At 39.9% G+C, this 20,852-nt stretch overlaps 1 protein-coding gene across 1 annotated transcript in view; it reads left to right on the forward strand.

The window, feature by feature from the left end:
- Positions 1–939: 939 nt before the first annotated feature.
- taok2b (TAO kinase 2b) overlaps positions 940–20,852 on the forward strand; it is a 33,079-nt gene continuing 13,166 nt past the window's right edge. The window contains exons 1-17 of the mRNA XM_037691410.1: positions 940–983; positions 3,654–3,794; positions 6,207–6,278; positions 6,385–6,486; positions 8,678–8,723; positions 8,819–8,915; positions 9,202–9,315; positions 11,439–11,530; positions 11,681–11,774; positions 12,169–12,250; positions 15,925–16,092; positions 16,565–16,771; positions 17,750–17,961; positions 18,166–18,343; positions 18,523–18,651; positions 18,799–19,002; positions 20,176–20,415. Of these exons, the coding sequence (XP_037547338.1) occupies positions 3,663–3,794; positions 6,207–6,278; positions 6,385–6,486; positions 8,678–8,723; positions 8,819–8,915; positions 9,202–9,315; positions 11,439–11,530; positions 11,681–11,774; positions 12,169–12,250; positions 15,925–16,092; positions 16,565–16,771; positions 17,750–17,961; positions 18,166–18,343; positions 18,523–18,651; positions 18,799–19,002; positions 20,176–20,415 (2,169 nt within the window). The 5' untranslated portion in view covers positions 940–983; positions 3,654–3,662. The remainder of the gene's footprint in view (positions 984–3,653; positions 3,795–6,206; positions 6,279–6,384; positions 6,487–8,677; positions 8,724–8,818; positions 8,916–9,201; positions 9,316–11,438; positions 11,531–11,680; positions 11,775–12,168; positions 12,251–15,924; positions 16,093–16,564; positions 16,772–17,749; positions 17,962–18,165; positions 18,344–18,522; positions 18,652–18,798; positions 19,003–20,175; positions 20,416–20,852) is intronic.

A 20,852-nucleotide genomic window follows, 5' to 3' on the forward strand; every position in this document is an offset into this window, starting at 1 on the left:
ACCCTCAAAATCCAGCAGAACAAACCAGAAGTTGTGTTGGAAAGTCCATATAACTACTTATACTACTTATATGAGTACAGTGATTCTGTCTCTCATAAATCAAGATGCTGAAGACTAAAATCTTAACTTTCACGCTTAATCTGACAGCTGAACCAAAAGGGGACAATATGATGAATAAGTCCAATTTTTCAGCATCGATGTGAAAGGCACCCTGATTCTTTGACAGATAAGAATAGAAAATGGAATAGAAAAAAGAAAATCTTAGGAAAAATAATGTTTTTCATTCATTCATTCAATCAATTCATTCTCTTTCTTTCGAAACAAATTCCTCGTTTTCTTACGGTGTAAGACTCCGTATGGCCACTTGGAGGCAGTGGTTTTGTGCTCACATCTGCTAATCAACCGTCGAAGAAGAGTACTTCCGGTTTCCGTTCGGCTCCCGCCCCGCTCCGCCATCATCAAGTCCCGAACAAAAACGGATGGGATGGGAGTCGAGCAAAATGGGGGCAATAACACGAAGTAGAGATAAAATTCTCCATCAACCCTAATGAAATGTCAATGCAATGTGGAGAAGGGAGCGGAGCGGTGGCTTTTAATGATTTGTTTCGCAGCTAAAAGCGTCCCTGGTAGCTCCGGGCGTTCCGTTATTTCAGTTAGCAGCGCTGCTAACAGCAGCCAGAGCTTCGGGTCGTTCTCCGATTTTTCTCCGGCGGACAGCACCTTTTCTCGGTTAGCCGACAGGCGTCAGTCTGACTGACTGACACTACTCATGTCAAGTCGCAAAGACCTGCTGGCTGCTGTCCAACTGATTGCGAGCATCAGGATGGCGAGGAGTTTAGGGAAAACCGTCCGCAGACAGAATGTGGTTTGTTCGTGTTGAGTAGACATCAGAACGAGGACAGGGGTGGGAGTGAAACCAATATTTTCCAGCCAGGACGGTTAGCTAGCTCCACAGCTAGCTACAGTGGATCCCAAAAGCCACGGTAAGACGTGTTATTTTTATTTATATGCCAGAAATCATGCAAAGGGGCATTCATGTCACAAGAGAAATGATACATTGTACCGGTTTTAGTAACTAAATAATTTTCTTCTGAAAATTAAGAAAAGATAAAAACCGCATATCTAAATCAAAATCGTTAAAAACACGTCCATCCATTATACTGTCTTGTTTCTAGCTAATCAATTTAAACAACGCATTTGAAAAATTACATGACAGCACTGGTTAGTACAAACTAACCTCTTTTTTTTATTTACAAGACAAATTATGGGAGTCCTCTTGTATTTAAATTATGTTACTGTAGTAATTTCTGACCCAGTAGTTTGTAGGGTTTGATTTTCAAGTAATCCGACTGGTTTTGGAGTTGTCTGACTTGTTTTATGAGCAGCAAGATTTGCAATAAAAGATCTGAGACGTCTTTGCATTCAGCAACAGTCCTGGGAAAACCGTGAAGTCCTGTTTACCTAATGTTAAATAATTTTCACAGTTATTTTAGGATCGGGGCTAAAGTCAAATGAAAGAAATACTCTAACATGATCCTGATAGCAGTCACATATCTGGATATTTTCATAGCTGACCTATCAAGACTATATACATTTTAAGCCTGGTGTGCCATGTGTTATACGAGTATTTTAAGTTGAAGAAATAAATTCACAGAAACCACATCAATGAAACATTACTCCTTTCTTCTTGTGTTGTCTGCCATCAGGCTCTTGAAAAATAGAATGAGCTTGCCTTTAGTTGCAGTCTTTAAAGAGCTTCTCGTTCATAAAGGGAACCAGGCGCTTCCTCTTTGACAATAACAAAATGTCCACAAAAGAACAGATGCGTGTGTTTTTGAAGTGTTTTGGCTGATTGCTCATTTGCTAAAGAACCAACATTTTAGAAAATAGTAGAAGCTGTTGTCCAAGTTACTTTTCTTTTAATTCTTATGAATGATCTTTACATTTATAAATTTTAAATAGGATACTACCTGCCTATCATTTTAGAGACCAAATGGTGTAAATGAATACTGTAGTATAATTAAATTTATACAAAATATGTCTGCCATTTTAAAAGTGATTATTTGATCTTTATTGTAGGGTGTTCGAAGCAAATGGACACCATAACCAATCTTTATCATCTAACAGTATGTGGTGTCCTGCCATCACCTGACCTTGTAGCACATAACAGAAAAAATATCTTATCGGTTAACATCCTGAGTCTAATCTAAGTTTCTAACTGAAATATAATTGAAACATTTTACTTGGTGTTTCTGTAATGAACGCCACTGTTTTGTATTACATATCAGCTCGGGAAATCGTAATTTAACTCTTTAATTCTATTGTGGTTTCTGGTCTTTAGGTTTTCAGAAACACATGGAAGTCTTGTGGCTAAATTGTTTTACCTGAAAGCAAATATATGGGCAGCTTATTGGTTATTAAATTACTGCTACTCACCACAGATGTGTTGCACTTTATTATTTAACCTTCTAGGTTTAAAAAAGCCTTCTAGTTTTAGTGGTTGACTTTTTTATATCCCACAGTGGATTTGGTCTGCAATTTAGCCATTGTCTAAGCTCTATTGTTTAAGATCTGACTTGTTTCATGTATTGTCCCCTGATGAAATGAACCTGAATGAATTTACATTTGTCCCACATAACCAATATTATTACTGAAGTATAACTGCAGAATGATTTTTCAGTAAATAAAAAAAAATAAAAATAAAAAACTTTTGAATCAAAATTGCAAATCAGACCAACCATAATTAATTATCTCAACATTTTACTGCTGGAAAGAAAATGTGAAGTTTTAAACCTGAGACCAGTATGGATGTGCACTGGGGTTCATGCCATTTACTGGTGGATGGAGGTGTGATCGAGTGTGCGAGCTCTTAAAATACCTGCGAGTGACCACTCATCTCAATTAGGGGAATGTGTTGTTCAGCACGGACTGAAAACGTAAAGCGTTTGTGTGGATTTTTATGCTCTGCTTCAGTGAGTCGGGCTTAGATAACGAAAGAAACGAAAAGAATTGCTTGTGAAAAAAATATGATGCATTTCCTTTATTATTTTAAAGTACATTACCCACTCATTAAAGGTCATAATAGTAAAAGCACCTGGTGAAACAATAGTGATTAACAGTCGCATTGAGTGTTTGTGGGGTTTATTTGAATCTATTATTGTGAGCCGATTCAGTTTGGTATTTTTTGTATTATTTAAAATTAGGTGCTGCTGCAGAACTGATGTGCTGCACACAAGCTGAAGTGATTTAAAATGTAAAAGTAAAATGTAAAGCTGCAAAATAATTTGTAAGAATCAAATTTGAAACAATATTTTAACATCAAAATGCTGTCTATAGTTATCAGAGAGACACTGCTGTATAGAAATGATTTCTAATCTGGTCTAATCAAATTTTGACATAAAACTGTTCAGGTGTTTTGGTGTTTTTCAATTTTTATAAGCTTATGTTGAGTAGAGGCTTTTTTAAATCTCTGTGGGATGTGTAAAAGAAATGGGTGAGTAGGTTATTACTGAGGAGACACAAACGTGCTCACTGTAAATGACAAGACTACATCACATTTCTTTGTAGCTCATGTTTTCTACACAAATATTTCTTCCAAATAATCTTTCCAAATACCAGATGCTCACACTGCGTGTCTCCTCTGTGCTTGCCAGGCGCTGGCCATGCCGTCGAGTGTGCGGGCCGGGAACCTGAAGGACCCGGAGGTGGCTGAGCTGTTCTGCAGGGAGGATCCTGAGAAGCTCTTCACAGACCTGAGGGAGATTGGTCATGGGAGCTTTGGGGCAGTCTACTTTGTGAGTTCCTTTTTACATAGTTTGAGATTATGTCAGTGATAGAGATGAGATGCAGGAATAACTACACTTTGCAATAATGTGGATAAACTTGTTTGCATTATTTGTCTTTAGAAAAGTGTTGTGATGTTCACTTAGTAAAGTCTAAACATGTCCCTAAACTCTGAAGGCTAATCTGTTATCTGATTGTTCAAATCCCAGCAACATTTTTTAAACTTCCAAAACAGATCATATGTATCAATACACAAAACGAAGGTTTTCATTAGCAGAGTAAAATTGTGTAAAATGACAAAGATAAAACACATCATTATCTTTACTAGAGATGCATTGATACCTCTTTTTTTCATACTGAGTACTTTACATTTGAATACTTTCCAGTACAGAGTGCAAATACTAAAGAATGTCATTACACTTCTTACTATTACCAGAACCCCAATTATGAATTGAATGCATTTCAGCAAGTGTGTTTTAAAAACATTTTATTCTAATAAAAAGTAGGAAAAAACATAGAAAAATGTTCACCACATTTTATGGTCATCACAGTGATTTTCTGTACAACAAAGGCACTATTCCTAACCAATGGCAGTATTAAAAGCTGGAAAATAAATACCTTTAAGAAAAGAATGAGGGAGTGACAGAAATTCTGTCATTCTGAGGCCATTGTCTGCAGCTGCTACTCATTAAGCAACTTGTGAAGAATCTTTTCTGGCTTATCGGTTACCTGTGGTGGATGGCTCAGTAAGTTTAGTGCACATCCACCCTCCTCGTTTCGTCCCCTCTCCTCAGAATGGTGTAGATTGAGGACGGCGGTTGGCCCAGATCTCTAACTGAGGGAAGGAGGTTGTTCCCGAAAATCTTGCAATACATGGCCCCAGTCATCCTCTCCTTAATACAGTGCAGTCGTCCTGTCCCGTGTGCAGAAAAACACCAAAGCATGATGTTCCACCCCCATGCTTCACAGTAGGGATGGTGTTTCTGGGATGATGCTCATCATTCTTCGTCCTCTAAACACAGAGAGTGGAATTAAGACCAAAAAGTTCTATTTTGGTCTCATCTGACCACATAACTTTCTCCCATGTCTCCTCTGGATCATCCAAATGGTCATGGTCAAACTTAAGACGGGCCTGGACGTGTGCTGGTTTAAGCAGGGAAACTTCCGTGCCATGCATGACTTTAAACTATGACGTCTTAGTGTATTACCCACAGTAACCTTGGAAACAGTGGTGCCAGCTCTCTTCAGGTCATTGACCAGCTCCTCCCGTGTAGTTCTGGGCTGATTCCTTACCTTTCTTAGGATCATTGATATGCAACGAGGTGAGATCTTGCATGGAGCCCCAGTCTGAGGGAGATTAACAGTCATGTTTAGCTTCTTCCATTATCTAATAATTGCTCCAACGTTGATATTTTTCACAAAGCTGTTTAGCAATTGCCCTTTCCAGCCTTATGGAGGTCTACAATTTTGCCTCTGGTGTCTTTGGACAGCTCTTTGGTCTTAGCCATGTTAGTAGTTGGAGTCTTACTAATTGTGTGGGGTGGACAGGTGTCTTTATGCAGCTAACGACCTCAAACAGGTGCTTCTAATTTAGAATAATAAGTGGAGTGGAGGTGAACTGTTTACAGGAGGACTAACAGGTCTTTGAGGGCCAGAATTGTTGCTGATTGGCAGGTGTTCAAATACTTATTTGCAGCAGTAACACACAAATTATTAAAAAATCATACATTGTGATTTCCAGATTTTTTTTTTTTAGATTATGTCTCTCACAGTGGACATGCACCTAAGATGAACATTTCTGACCCCTCCATGATTTCTAAGTGGGAGAACTTGCAAAGTCGCAGGGTGCTCAAATACTTAATTTCTTCACTGAGTATGTATATATATCAGAGTAGTGGTAGTTAAAAGTAAGAAAAGGTAACCATGCACAGAAGAACAGTATCTTCTTGATGGTAACACTGAAACTGAGGATTAGTGAATTTTCAGATAATGAAGCTAATGATGGTGGTACTGAATTAGCGCGAAGTGGATAAACCTATCAGAGGTTATTAAAGCTGGTGAGAGAGCAGGAAAAGGTAAAACTACAGCGTGAGTCAGGGACAAAGAACAACTTGGTAGTGGTGGATGAAAAGCCCTGTTAAATGAAGCGTGAAAAAGAGCTAGTCATGGATAAAGAGATGGACCACAGAGTGCCAAAAATAAGAGGAAGGGACGCTCAGCTGAAATTCTTTTTATGTAATAGTGATTGCTTTGCTGTGTCTAGTTTCAAAAATGGTTGAATCGCAGTGCATCGTGACTACATTTTGTGTGTGTGTGGGGGGAGGATGCTTTATTTATACCAAAAGTTTTACCTAGAAATAAAACATACTAAGGATAGGCCTGCCATTTGCAGAAAATAAAGACGGTTTACTTTTCCACACTAGGCCCATGACATCCGCACAAATGAGGTGGTGGCAATCAAGAAGATGTCCTATAGTGGCAAACAGTCCAATGAGGTAGGAGCTGAAAACTCCCATTTTTATTGTGCTGAATACTTTCAGAGCATTTTATCTGTAGGACACATTTTGCTTGTCAGTGACTGTGGCTCTGCTCTCGCTCCAGAAATGGCAGGATATCATCAAGGAAGTGAAGTTCCTCCAGAAACTGCGCCACCCCAACACTGTGGAGTATCGTGGCTGCTACCTGAGAGAGCACACAGCCTGGGTGAGTGCGTGCGCATGTGCACGTGCATGCATGCTTGTTTCTCTCACACTTCGTCCTGATTTGACTCTACAGCAAACACAAGTTGCAGTTCTGTGATGCATCTACGATTGCTGGTATTTTCTGTGCAAAGAAATGGGCTTCACTGCATGTTAATGCTTTTAATTGAGCTTCAGTGGCACATAAAGGTCCTGCCCAGGGGCATGGCTACAAAAATATTATATTTTTTTTCTTTTGTCCCACTAATTGTAGATGCTTAAAGAACAGCAAATTTAGAAGGAGGAAAACACAACTAAAGAAACACTTTCATGCATGTGATATCAATCTGTTCCCAATATAAAGACGAGGTTTCCTAAAGTATTTGGTCTAGACTACAGTTCTTTTTTTACATCTGAGTAGAGAATGTACCGGTAGTACAATTCAGCAAGCATTTCTGGAAGTTTTGCTCCTGTGTTCCCACATTAGTTCATCTGTTGATGCTGTTTGGTGCATCCTGCACTTGAGGTTTTATTGTTCTTTACACCATTGATCCTTTTGTTGTTCAAATACAGGCTTTGTACTCAAAAATGTAGAAATGATTCAGCATAGTTCTCTCATCTTCCCCTTACTTAGGATCTTTGGGCAATGCTTTCAAACTGCAGCTATCAATAGTAGGAAAGTTATGTAATCATACAATTTGGAAATAATTTTGTGTATTAATATGTTGGATTTTTAAAGTGAAGTAACGTGTAATTAATATAAAAATGTGCCATTTATGACCCACTTTCCATTTTTTACATTGAATGGATTGTTTAGACATGTTAACATTGTTAGTTCCAGTGAAAATGAAATTTCACCTTTTTACTTGCTTTTATTAGTAGTTGAGTTGTGTTCATTGCTTCCATGCTTTGTTTGTGATGTGTTGTGCACAGTGCAGCACGGTGGCGCAGCTGGTAGAGCTGCTGCCTCTCAGTGAGCAGGTTACCCTGGTTCAAATCTCATTTCTCATTTCAGAATGAGAAAGTAGACATCAGCCTTGGCCTCTGGTTCATTTAGGCCAAAATAGGAGTTAAAATTCAAGAGATCTCTTTAAGACACTTGATAAGGTTGTAGTAAAAAGCCTTAATTTTATAAAATGATTTCAGTTGTTGATATACTTCGACGGGATGCCGATGCTGTAATTAAGATGTTTATATATAGCATAGCAATGTATGAGGTGTTTTTTGCATATATATATTTAAAGTTCATGCAAGTCTGACAATATGAATGGCTAGTTGTAGCCAAAGCACTTTTGAATAAGTAAATCTCTGACCTTCATGTTGAAAATATGAGACAAAATGACCGGACAATAAAATGTGCACAACACTTTAGTTTTGTAACTTTTCTCTAACTTTAACAAATGTCACATTAAATGAATTGCCTTTAATACCTTTAATGCCTCTTTTTGCTTTTTGTTGCCCACTGCCAAAGGAAAGAGGTCATAACATTTTTGGCCATATTTATATGGGTGTATTTGTCTGTTAGCGCAATATCTTGTGAACCAGTGTACAAAATCTCAGAAAGTAATCTCTGGATTACACTGATTAACTTAACATTTACACTGATTAACTTTTGGCATAAAACCCATTCAAGATGGCCACCACAGACAAGTGACTTTAGCAAACACAAAATGGCTATAACTCAGCCAATTCCACAGACATTGAGCTAACATTTGGTGCGGTAGTAACTGAGAGTGTTTTAAAAATTATACTCCGACAACAACTGATTGTGCAAGATCTGTTTTTAAAACATTCCCATTAACCTGTGAAGTCAAATTTGTCGGTTAGCAAAGTACCACTGGACATGTTTTTAATGAAATTGAAAAAGTTTAACGGATATGCGTCTACAACCAGTTAACTGTTGGAGTCATCCCAGTTCAATAAGGCTGTCATAGATAGTCCATATTGGCGAACACAGAAATGACTAAACTCAATAATTTTAGCAGATTTTGAGTTATAATTTATCTTCAACACATGCTCTAAGAGCTCAAACATCTTGAGAGATGTATCATGACATTTTGAAGTTTGGACCAAAATGGTTCTAACTCCATCTCTTCTCGGCATAAGATAACTTCAATTTAAGACTCTGAAAGTCAGTGAGTATAAATGCACTCCTTCAAGGAATTCTAGGTCTTTATTTAAAGTTTTTTGTGCTTTTCCTTTTGTCTTCTCCTTAGCTGGTGATGGAGTACTGCTTGGGTTCAGCCTCTGACCTCCTAGAAGGTAAAACTAAAATAGCTAGTATTGTCAAAACCCTGCTTGCAAGTGTTTTGTTTACTTTAGTTATTAATATAGTTTATGTCTAACGTTTCTCCCAGTCCACAAGAAGCCCCTCCAAGAAGTGGAAATAGCTGCCATAACCCATGGTGCATTGCAGGGACTGGTGTATCTTCATTCTCACAACATGATTCACAGGTAAACTTCATTTCAGTTCAGTTTTCACTCGCTGCATCTATTCTGCTCTCATCGCCCACTCTTCTGACAAGAGACAAAGCAAATACGGGGGGAGCAGACAGAAACTGTGCTGCCTGATGAAGCTTATGCAATGTGCTCTCACACTGTGCAGCAACACATTTTAGTACATCTTGCTGCTCCCCAGACACCCATCAATTCATTTTATTTCTCACATCTCTGTTTATATCGTCTCCCTTGATTTTTCCCTGACAGGCTGTTTTCTCCTCTGATCTGTTCTATCTTACAGGGATGTGAAAGCAGGAAACATCTTGCTAACAGAGCCAGGTCAGGTCAAACTGGGAGACTTCGGCTCTGCCTCTATAGTTGCCCCAGCCAACTCCTTCGTGGGAACACCTTACTGGTAAAACTTTCTATTTTTAACTCATTACAGTGTGCAGTAAGATTAAACTAAAACACCCAAACTATGATAAGCAAACACAGCTGTAAGAACTAAATACTATCTGGTTTATAAATGTTGGCAAGTTCTTAACACAATCTCACAGCTCTGTCCACGTATCATAAGACACCAAGGACCCAAAACTTTGTGCAGATTTACTAAATGCTGAAAAAGCTACAATTCTGAGGTTCAGCAAATGTGCTTCCAGCTATCCTGATGTGCTTCCAGCTGTTATTTTGAAATGTTTTGTTTATTTTGGAGCGGCATTATTGACGTACAGTCATATTTAGCCCTAACCACAGTGACAAAAATACTTTTTGCAGATACTTTGAACTGCATTTAAGTAAAAGCATAGTGAAGATTTTTTTTCCTGTAAAGCAGCAGGTAGTAGGAAGTGTGTTTTTTGTTGTTGGTTTTTTTGCATTAGTAACTTGACAGCTCTGACAAGAGCAAAGATTTAGCTACCCTGCAGAGTAAAATGACTGTGATTTTTTTTATGTGTAAATTCATGTGAATACTTTTTTTTTTTTTTTGTATGTTTTTGTTATCTTTACTGGTACATTATCGGGAAATTGTTGGCTCTGGAAGGCCATAATAACAGTTGTTTCTTCCCTTACACACCAAAGCAACATGGAAAACCGAGGTGATGAAATATTATCTTTTGCTTTCAAATTGTCTACTTCTGGACAATAAAACTTTAGGCCAAACAGACTTTAAAAAACTATCCAGGATATCCAACCTACGACTGTGGAAAAGAAAAAGACTCACTGAAAACATGCTTTGCTTCTGTTTTTTTTGTTTTGTTTTAGCACAGATAGGCTTGTTTCAGAATAATTTGGCTTGTGTTCCTTTTTTGCCTACCATGCATTTATTTGTTCATTATTTATTGGTATTAAAACTACACGCAAATATAAAATTTTAAAGTAAAATATGACTACCTCAATTTCCTAAATATCATTATGTTAAAGCGCTTGTTAGAGCTCAGTTACTTTAGCTAAACAGCAAATCGGAGTAATCTGTCTCACTGATAAACCTTAAAAATATTGATACTGTCCAATACTGCTGAAGATGTGCAAGAAAGAAAAATAAACTCAAACTCACCTGTCCAACAAAGTTAAGTCAGGTCCTCTGGACGGTTTCTTTTTGTTGAAACGTTTCAACGTTCATCCAAAAGACTTCATCAGTCTGAAGAGCTGCAACAAACGCTGTCTTATAGCACCTTCTCATAGTGGGACAACCAGTTTGATGGTGCTCAGGCGGTTTCTGTAGTCGCCCTCTCCCCTGCCAATTTGTTTGAGGCAGTCTTGGCCAAAGTGGTTCAAAGTATCCTGATTCATGCTCAGTAATCCGGGTAGTTTGTTGGACTTTTCTACCTGGATTAATGAGCATGAATCAGGATATGCAAGTAAATGAAAATCAACATCATTTTTTTAACAAGGATAGCTGGAAACTTGTGTGTAAATTTAAACATGGACTTTCTAAAATTTCTGTATACATGTTTTTGATTTGTTTGATTTGAAGCTTATCTTTTAAAGGTGGAAAATCCTTTTCTCCTTTAACTCCTAATATATTTTCTAATGTGACTTGCAACTTTATTTGAACTTCAGATATGACAATACATATTACTCCCATTTCCCTCAGTCTGTCTCACTCTATGGGTGTGCCCCATTTATTGTTGTTACATGTTGAAACAAGTGTGGTGACATGAAAGTCAGAGTCAAACTCATTCGACGCTTGCCCAGTGAAGCTTCAGTTTGAACAGTGCAGATTTTTCAGAGCAATAAGCCAAATTTGGCTTATTTTTATTGAAATGCACATGCCTGTTTGTGTTTACCCATAATTTTTAATGCTAATGTGTTTACTGTTTAGAAAAACAGGTGATATTTTCAGAGCCAGATTCCTTCATTCAGCAGGTAGAAGTTATTTTGTTATGGTAAATTCAGCAGCCCTGTATTCTGTTGATGTGACGCAGATGTTATAAATAAAAGCCAGCCTCGAGGTGCTGCTCTTCATTGTTCCCAAATCAAAACGAGAAAAAGAGATGAAAATGGCCCAGTTGCTGTTGTTGAATTGTTTTCTGCATGCAGGATGGCCCCTGAGGTGATCCTCGCCATGGACGAGGGGCAGTACGACGGGAAGGTGGATGTGTGGTCACTTGGCATTACCTGCATAGAGCTGGGTAAGAGATTGCCACAAAGTGGTCCTAAAAGTGTGTCATTATCATTCACAAAGCTGAAAACATCCAACCATACTCACTCCTGTTTTTATTTTTTCTTTATTTATCTGTCACTGCCTGTTTATGTCATGCTGCTGTGCTTTTTCTCTGTAGCGGAAAGGAAGCCTCCTCTGTTCAACATGAATGCTATGAGTGCCTTATACCACATCGCCCAGAATGAGAGCCCTGTGTTACAGTCTAATCACTGGTGAGAGACGATGATCATTAAAAATTTAGATTGCTTTTTTGGTTGAACCTTTATTTATTTTTATTAAGCTATGTTCATTTTGATCTTAATGTCCAAAAATAAGTAAACTTTTTATTGTTAAAAGAAATAATAAAAATGTTTATTATTTCAATTTTAGATGTTGAGTTGTTTGAAAGCAGTATTGTGGTTCTGATGAGGGTATTTTATGCATGCTTGATATTAGGAACTGATTGAACTTGTGATTTTTCAAAATTAAACACTGGACGTTGTGTGTGAGTCATGTCTAGTTGTGTTATAATAATTAAAATCACTTAAATGAATTATGAACATTTGATTAGTAACAAATAAGCATTTGTTGTGATTTTTTTTGTACCATTTTTGTACATTTTTTCAGGTCTGATTATTTTCGCAATTTTGTGGACTCCTGTTTGCAAAAGATCTCCCAGGACAGACCTACCTCTGATGTGCTGCTCAAGGTACAAAAAAAGATTAGATTTTTTTTATTGAATTAATACAGTTTTTTTTTTAATTGTCAAAGATTAAAGTATATAAAAGTATATATATATATATATATATATATATATATATTCACAAAGAAGAAGAAAAAAGTGCTGGTAATCCATTTTAACTTAATTTTGCATGTACCGGCAAATCTATGTTTTTTGTGTTATGAAATGGTGACTGCTGATAAAACAACTCTTAGAATGTGGCTATATGTGTAATAGCTATAGTTCATACTACGTTTGTTTTTTTTTCTCTAAATTTAGATTTAATTTAAAAATTAGACTTCCTATTTGGCCCTTTGGCATTTTTAATCAGCTCTGCTTTTTTTTTTCATTGTGGCAGTTTAGCTTCATATTTTCTTTTACCCTTTGCATCAGTCTGTAATAACATATTAACTTCAGTTTGGTGAAGTTGAGGAAATTTATTGGTCTTATTTTATTCTGAAAGCAAAACTTTTTACATTGAAGGAAGGAGGTTAAAAAAAAATCACCATTATCGAGGAACTTGTTTGTCTAGTAAAGATGTGTCTGTTTCCTAATAAATCTGTGCTGGTTGCACCAAATTGATTATTGACCTTTGACCTTAGGTTTTCTGGTACGAGATAAACTTATGAACCACCCTATGCTCAAACATGATGTTTGTTATGGACATCCCATGCCTAGCACAGAAGTTCATTAAATGAACACCATTCAAGTTCAGGTCAGGGAGACTGTTCCTCCCAATCACCTTTCCAGATGACTCTGTCATTGCCCACATTGGCATTGATGTAACCCAATAGAACAAGAGAATCCCCAGATGGCACCGTATCTAGGACACCATCCAGAGACTCCAGAAAGGCTGGGTAATCTGAACTGGTGCATAAGCACAAAAACGGTCAGAACCTTCCCTCCTACAGCCCAAAGCCACAGAGAACCCTCTGGGTTCATTCACTGGGAAAAAGTCCAATACCGAGGCATTCAGCCAGGGACTTGTAAGTATCCCCACACCCGCCCGACACCTCTCTCACTTGGCAACTCTGGAGTAGGAGAGAGTTTAGCCTCTACAGGGGTTGGGTTCCAAAGCCCAAGGTGTGCATAGAGATTACAACTATATCTAATTGGTGCTGCTCAACCTCACACACAAGCTCCGGCTCCTTACTCACCAGTGAGGTAATGTTCCACGTCCCTAGAACTAGTCTATGCTGCCAATAATCTGCATGGCCTGGTACCCTCCCTTACCTGCCGCCCTGCATCCATAGCCCCCGACCTTGACAGGCCTCCCTGCAGTTGGCGGGCCCCTTTTTTCGGGGTTGGCCCGGACAAGCTCTGGGTGCTAAGGCTCAAACACAAGGTGCTCGCTGACCAACTCCCCCCACAGGCCTAGCTTCAGGAAGGTATCCTTGTTTCCCTTTTCTGGACAAGGTTTCTTGATGCATCTGGGTTTTTTTGTTGTTGGTTTTTTTGTTGTTGTTTTTTTGCACCAAGGGTTTTGAATTGCTTTTAGCCTGACTCCTTCCATGAGCCCTGTTTGCCATAGGAGACCCTACCAGGGGCTAATACCTCATACAACATAGCCCCCATGATCACAGGAATACTCAAACCCCTCCACCACATTAAAGTGACAATTCTACGGCAAGGATCGTGTTGTCTGATCTGCCGCCCTACGTCTTGGACGACACTTGGGTGAAGAGGGGGCAGATATGTCGACTGATCACCACCTGGTGGTGAGTTGAATCCAGTGGCAAGGGATACTGCTAAACAGACCTAGTAAACCCAAATGCATAGTGAGGGTGAACTGGGGATGTCTGGTGGACCCCTCCATCTGTACAACCTTCAACTTACTCCTCTCGGAGTCCCGGGGGAGGTTGGGGACATGGAATCCAATTGGGCCATTCAGGGCCTCTATTGCAGATGCGGGGGAAGACAAGTCTATTACCATGGCAAAAGTCACCGATGTGGTCAAAAAGCTCTTCGGTGGCAGGGCGCCAGGGATGGACAAGACTCACCCCAAGAGGCAGAAGGCTCTGGATGTTGTGGGGCTGTCATGGTTGACATGTCTTTTCAATGCCTCATGGAGGGACAGTGCCTGTGGCGTGGCAGACCAGGGTGATGGTTTACATTTTTAAAAGAGAGAACAGGAGTGTGTTCCAACTATCATGGAATCACACATCTTGCCCTCCCTGGGAAAATATACTCCAAGGTGTTGGAAGGGTTGCCTCCTCTCTCATTGTCAAACCTCGGATTCAGGAGGAGTACTGTGGCCTCCATCCTGATTGTGGAACAGTGGACCAAATCTTCACCCCTGCAGAATTGCTAAGGGGGTCATGGGAGTTTGTGTCTCCAGTCTGCATGTGTTTTGTGGACCTGGAGAAGGCTTATGACTGTTCCTCAAGGCATTCTGTTGGGGGTGTTGCTGGAGTATGGGCTGTCTCGGTTGCTTTTAAGGGCTATCTGGTTCCTATATAAGCAAAGCAGGTGCTGTCCACATAATTGGCACAAAGTCAAACCCGTTCCCAGTGCGGGTTGGACTCCACCATGGCCATCTTTTGTCTCCAATCCCATTTGTGGTATTCATAGACAGGATCTTGAGACACAGTCATGGAGAGGAGGGTGTCTGGTTTGGTAACCTCAGGGTCTCATCTCTGCTTTATTTGGATGATGTGGTTCTGTTGGCGCCTTCTAGCCAATACTTTCAGCATGCACTGGGGCGGTTCGCAGCTGAGTGTGAAGCGACTGGAATGAGAGTCAGTTCCTCCAACTTTGAGGCCGTGGTTCTTGACCGGAAACGGGTGGAATACCCCTTCTGGGTTGTGGGTGAGATTTTTTTTTATTTTTTTTATTTACCCTTTATTTATACAGGTAGTCTCACTGAGCCACAATAACTCATTTTCAAGAGAGACCTGTTTAGGGAGCAGATGGGGATTAAGGGCCTTGCTCATAAGCCCAGGTTGGGGGCAGGTGTGGGTGCTTCACCTACCCCACCCACATTTTTGATGTTGTCTGTACCGGGGCTTGAACTGGCGATCTTCCGATCACAGGCCCACCTTTTCTAACCTCCGCGCCACCACTCCCTCGGCCTCATTTGCCTCAGGTGGAGTCGTTTTTCATCAAAAGGGAGCTCATAGTAGAGCCACTGCTTTTCTGCACTGAAAAGAGTTGGTTGATGTGGTCAAGCATCTGATTAGGACGCCTACTGGACTTTTTTCTACGAGGTTTTCTGGGATGTTCCACTAAAGACCCAGAAGTTGCTGGAGGAGTTGTTTATCTTCTCTGTCCTGGGAACGCCTCGGGGTTCCCCAGGACTAACTGGAAATTGTTGCTGGAGAGAGGGATGTCTGGATTTATCTCCTGGACCTGCTGCCTCCTCAACCCAACTATGGATAAGCAGTAGAAGGTGGAGATGGAGATAGATGCAGGAAGCTGCAATGACCAACAGCCCATTAAAAAGAAATTCTCTATTTCTTATCTGATTAAATTGTCGTGAATTACTCAAATGACTAATTAGGTCAAATGTCACGTTTGGGTGTGATTAGTAGTTTATAAACAATTAAAAAGCCATCTTCACTGTGCTGTAACTTTAACATCCCAAATCCTTAGACTTGCCACTTTTACGTTTTTTTTTTTTCTCCTTCTGTCTTTTCTTTTTCCTAAACTATTGCTCCACCCAGCACCATTTCCTATGCAGAGAGCGTCCCATGACCGTTGTGATGGACCTGATTGCCCGCACTAAGGATGCTGTCCGTGAGCTAGACAACCTTCAGTATCGCAAAATGAAGAAGATCCTCTTTCATGAGGCACACAATGGTCCAGCACCAGAAGGAGGCGATGATGAAGAGGTAGGAGACTGAGAAGGAGCATGTGGCCATGAGGGCTGAAGGAAAACTTGAAAAGAATGCACAGATATTACAGAGTTGGTTAGATTGCGAGTACTTTAGGGTGTTGGCACTTTTAAGCTTTGAATGGATCTGCTAAGATTTGACTAATTTTGGTTAGTGACCGCAGTTTGTATTTCCAAGTAAGAATTTTGTCAAACTAAAGAAGTACAAGCTAAGATAAGATAGGACTTTATTGATCCTGCAGGAAATTATTGTTTCTAAGAGAGATACTGTTAACCAAATGTTTTATTTTGAAAACAACAAAGAATCTGGGAAACAAACTTCTCATTTGTAAGCATGTTTAAGCCATAACTTTCCAACGGAGTCATATCAGCTCATTAGACATAGAGACTCCAATTATCATCCTTGCATTCTTGTCCTCAAGCGGTGTCAAATTCTTGTTTTAACTTCCTCTCTCTCTCCCTTTTTTCAGGATGTGGAACAGTATATGTTACGCACTGGCACAGTCAACAGCATGGAGAGCTCCCACTCGCTGCCATCCATGTCGATCAGCGCCAGCTCCCAGAGTAGCTCGGTCAACAGCCTGGCAGACGGCTCGGACGACAGCGGGGAGATGGCCATGATGCAGGAGGGGGAGCACACCGTCACCTCCAACAGCTCTGTCCTGCACAAACCCCTGGTCAGTCTAAGTGTTTATCTATGTGTTGGAGTTTTATCTCTTCCAAACTCTTAAAGAAATTGTGGCTGAGTTTTAAAAGGAGTTTATTATGAATTGGCAAAAGCTGACCTTGTATATAAAATAAAAGTATATTAATGAATGAAAAGATAGTCTATTTTCAAATTAAAACAAAGAATCTTTGAAAATGCATTTTCTATTGTGGCTCCGGTATTGTAGTTCTGTGTTGTTTTTTTAATATATATAATCAATTCATTTAGACTTTAACTTTGTCTTAAATATTGGAGATATTTTGGTATATTTTGACTGGAAATATTCTGCAGGGAACGCTGTTTTAGTTTTACAAATGCAAACTTGCTCCTCCTACAGGAAAAGTGGAGTAAAAGCGGCACCAATTTCAAGGTTCAAGATCGAGGTTCTTTATTGTCATTTGCATCACATGTGGTGCATGAGGTGGAACAAAATTGTGTACTCAGGGTCCCAGTTACACCTAAAAATATAAAAAAATATAAAGTATAAAAAGAAACCGTATATAAGGATCTAAGATATACACTAAACGACCGCTAAATGTTACACTAAAATATTAAAATGTACGCTAAACACTAATAATGTAAAATAATACGGTATATTAAACAGCAATTTAAGCAACAACAATTTAAACCGACAGGTGCAGATTAGAGCTATCAGTGTTGTTACCGACTTACTCCAGAATTAAAAAAATAATTATGTTGGGTTTGGCAAGTAAGTTTACAGAATCGTAACATCTCTCTCACTGTAAATGACATTAATGAATCAATATATTGAATTTGTCTACAAGACTTAGAAATTAAATATAAATATGTATAATAAAAATATAAAATGTATATAATGTTTTATTGAATGAGTTTATAAATTCATTTTTATCAAAAATTTGTGACCCCAAAAATGAGTGTAATGGGTGTAAGTAATTACTTATTACTCTATTGCTTCTCCATTATGCAGAGCCATGACAACATCTACGATGATCCGTATCAGCCAGAGGCTGACTCGCAACGAGAACCTTCATCTGGCGGCGGTGGTGGTGGTGGTGGTGGAGGAGGAGGAGGCAGACGTCGGCGCAGAGATCACTTTGCCACCATAAGGACGGCTTCACTGGTGACTCGTCAGATCCAGGAACATGAACAGGGATCGGCTCTCAGAGAGCAGATGTCTGGGTACGGTTAACATTTATAAATCAGAACTTCCACATCGGTTAAAAAAAAGTTTAAGTTCGGTTGTTGAGCCCTCGAGATCCTTTCACTTTGAAATTAATTTAGTGCACACCTCAGTGTTTAAACTAAAACAAAGAAAACAAGAGCGGGGAACAATCAAAGATTCATTTCGTCCTCTCAGATCATTTGAATTGTGTCTCCTCACAGGTACAAGCGGATGCGGCGGCAGCACCAGAAACAGCTGATGGGCCTGGAGAACAAGCTGAAGGCAGAGATGGACGAACACCAGCTGAGACTTGACAAAGAACTGGAGAATCAGAGGACCAACTTCTCTATGGAAATAGAAAAACTGTCCAAAAAGCACCAGGCGGTCCTGGAGAAGGAGGTGAGCTGAAGGTGGCCCATGAGGGGAAAACCAAGAAGAAACCTAACGTGAAGTCATGAAACAAAATAGATATGAATGGAAACAGCTGTGCTATTTGTAGCTGTGTTAAAATATTCAGCCTTATTTGAATGTTTTTGCACTTTAAATTTCTATTTTGTGTTGCGTGTTTTTGTATTCAGACAAAGGCCGTCCTGACTGAGGAGAAGAAGTTCCAGCAGCACATACTGGGCCAGCAGAAGAAGGAATTGACCGGTCTCCTTGATTCCCAGAAACGACAGTATCGACAGCGCAAGGAGCAGCTTAAAGAGGTGCAGTTCAGTTTGGAGATGTTTTGTCACCAACTTTTTGGGACATTTGCTTTAAGAAACCTAAGTTTGAAACATTTTCATGTTGCATGGATCTGTCACTTGATATCACTGCAGTATAGATAATCTTTTTTATATGTAATTCTCAAGGAACTGAATGAGAACCAGTCAACACCAAAGCGGGAGAAACAGGAATGGTTGGTGCACCAGAAGGAGTGTATGCAGCAGCTGCAGGCAGAAGAAGAAGCCGGTCTGCTGCGAAGGCAGAGACAGTATTATGAGCTGCAGAGTCGCCAGTATAAGAGAAAGATGCTGCTGGCACGCCACAACCTGGAGCAAGATCTGCTCAGAGAGGTACCGTAATTTCTGCCGTACTTGTCGCACCGCCTTATAAGTCTCATCGGTCCAAATATGTCTAAAAATGTGGGAAAAATCCATTAATATGTCACTTTGCCGTATACGTCACATCTATTATGTGTCACCGGTCACGTTTGTTACACGTCATCGCTGACAACCCAGAAATGTGGGCCGAACCCAGAAATGTGGGCCGGTGTTGTGCCAAGAATCGATGGGCTGCCAAATGGCAGCCATGGGTGCATGCACAGGAGGACTTTAGCAAGAATTTAACAAGATTAACACTTAAAAACAATTATTTGTTTGCTCGAAATTATAGTAAAGGTGTGTCTCAGTCTAACATTTCCTTAATAAATGCACTTTAATGGTCAAATCAGCTGCATTTTCAAAAGTATTCACTGCCTCAGTGCTCTGGGAGCACACAGACAGAGAGGAAAAAAGAAAGAGGAGCGCTGCTTGTTTCTTCGAAATTTAACAAGAAATGCACCTAAAACAATTATTTGTTTGCTTGAAATTATAGTAAAGGTGTGGCTCACTTGAACTTTTACTTAATAAACGCACTTTAATGGTCAAATTAGCTGAATTTTGCTGGGGCAGTGCAGCAAAATGAAACTGATGTTGCTTCAAGCAGTGAGCAGAATGAAGGTGGAGTGTATGGCAAGCCGATTGTGTCATTAATAGCTGGTGAAGATTCTCAGTCATCCAGGACATGGTAAATTCAAAAAAGTTCAAAACAAAAATAATAAAGTATAATAAAGTCCCGTTATTTTTGTCTTGAACTTTTCTGAATTAGTAATTATAGCCACATTTACCCATTACATGATACAACGGCATGCCTTAGTTCTACTACTACCTATTGCTTTCAAGTGGCTGAAATTGGCACTGCTTCTTTTTTTTCAGTCAGAATGAATGAAAACGGTCATATCTCAGCCAAAAATTGGTTTATATATGTCGCTTCAACCTATAAATCGCAGGCAGAGCATGTAAATTATGCAAAAAACAGCGACTTATAGGTCGAAAAATACAGTATTCTCTTTTCATTTAATTCTTGTTCATTAGTGACCAGATCCAGTTTAGATTTTAAACTTGCATATCTGTATAGAAAAGTGCTTTGAAAGGTTGTCAAACAGTTCAACCTTCCTTCTTTGCTTGTTGTTCTGTCATTCTATGTAGGATCTAAACAAAAAGCAGACTCTGAAAGATCTGGAGTGTGCCATGCTGCTGCGCCACCACGAGTCAACCCAGGAGCTGGAGTTCCGGCAGCTGAGTTTGGTGCAGCGTACGCGGGCCGAGCTAATTCGCACCCAGCACCAGACGGAGCTCACCAACCAGATGGAGTACAACAAGAGGCGCGAACAGGAGCTACGTCAAAAACACGCCGTGGAGGTCCGCCAGCAGCCCAAGAGCCTGAAAGTGAGTGAGAGCACCCAGAGCCAGGGGTCTCCTGAGGAGAGCCGGTCAACTGGGAGTCGGAGCAGCAGCTGGGACAGTGAGGCGGGCCTAGTAGAGGACGAGTTAGAAAATGATGTCAGAATGGTAGGGAAGGAGGTGTATGATGATGGAGATGAGCTTGATGGAGTTGTTGAATTCGTGGAGGAAGGTTTTAGAGATGATGATGAGGATGAGGGTATGTCTGAGGTTGAAAGGAAGTTTGAGATGGATGAAGAGGACAATGAAACAAAGGAAGCTAATGGCAGAGATGTTCACGACTGGAAACTTGCAGAGGGTGCAGAAGTGAGGGAAGTAGAGGGGGTTCAGTGGGAATATGAGGAAGATTACAGTAAAGTGTCTCCTGTAGACCTTGATGAGGAGGTGGAGGAAGAGGAGGGCAGAGGTGTGGCTGATGGTTG

The sequence above is a fragment of the Nematolebias whitei genome, chromosome 17 (assembly GCF_014905685.2).
Source record: "Nematolebias whitei isolate Nwh7 chromosome 17, NemWhi1, whole genome shotgun sequence".
Lineage (NCBI taxonomy): Eukaryota > Metazoa > Chordata > Actinopteri > Cyprinodontiformes > Rivulidae > Nematolebias > Nematolebias whitei.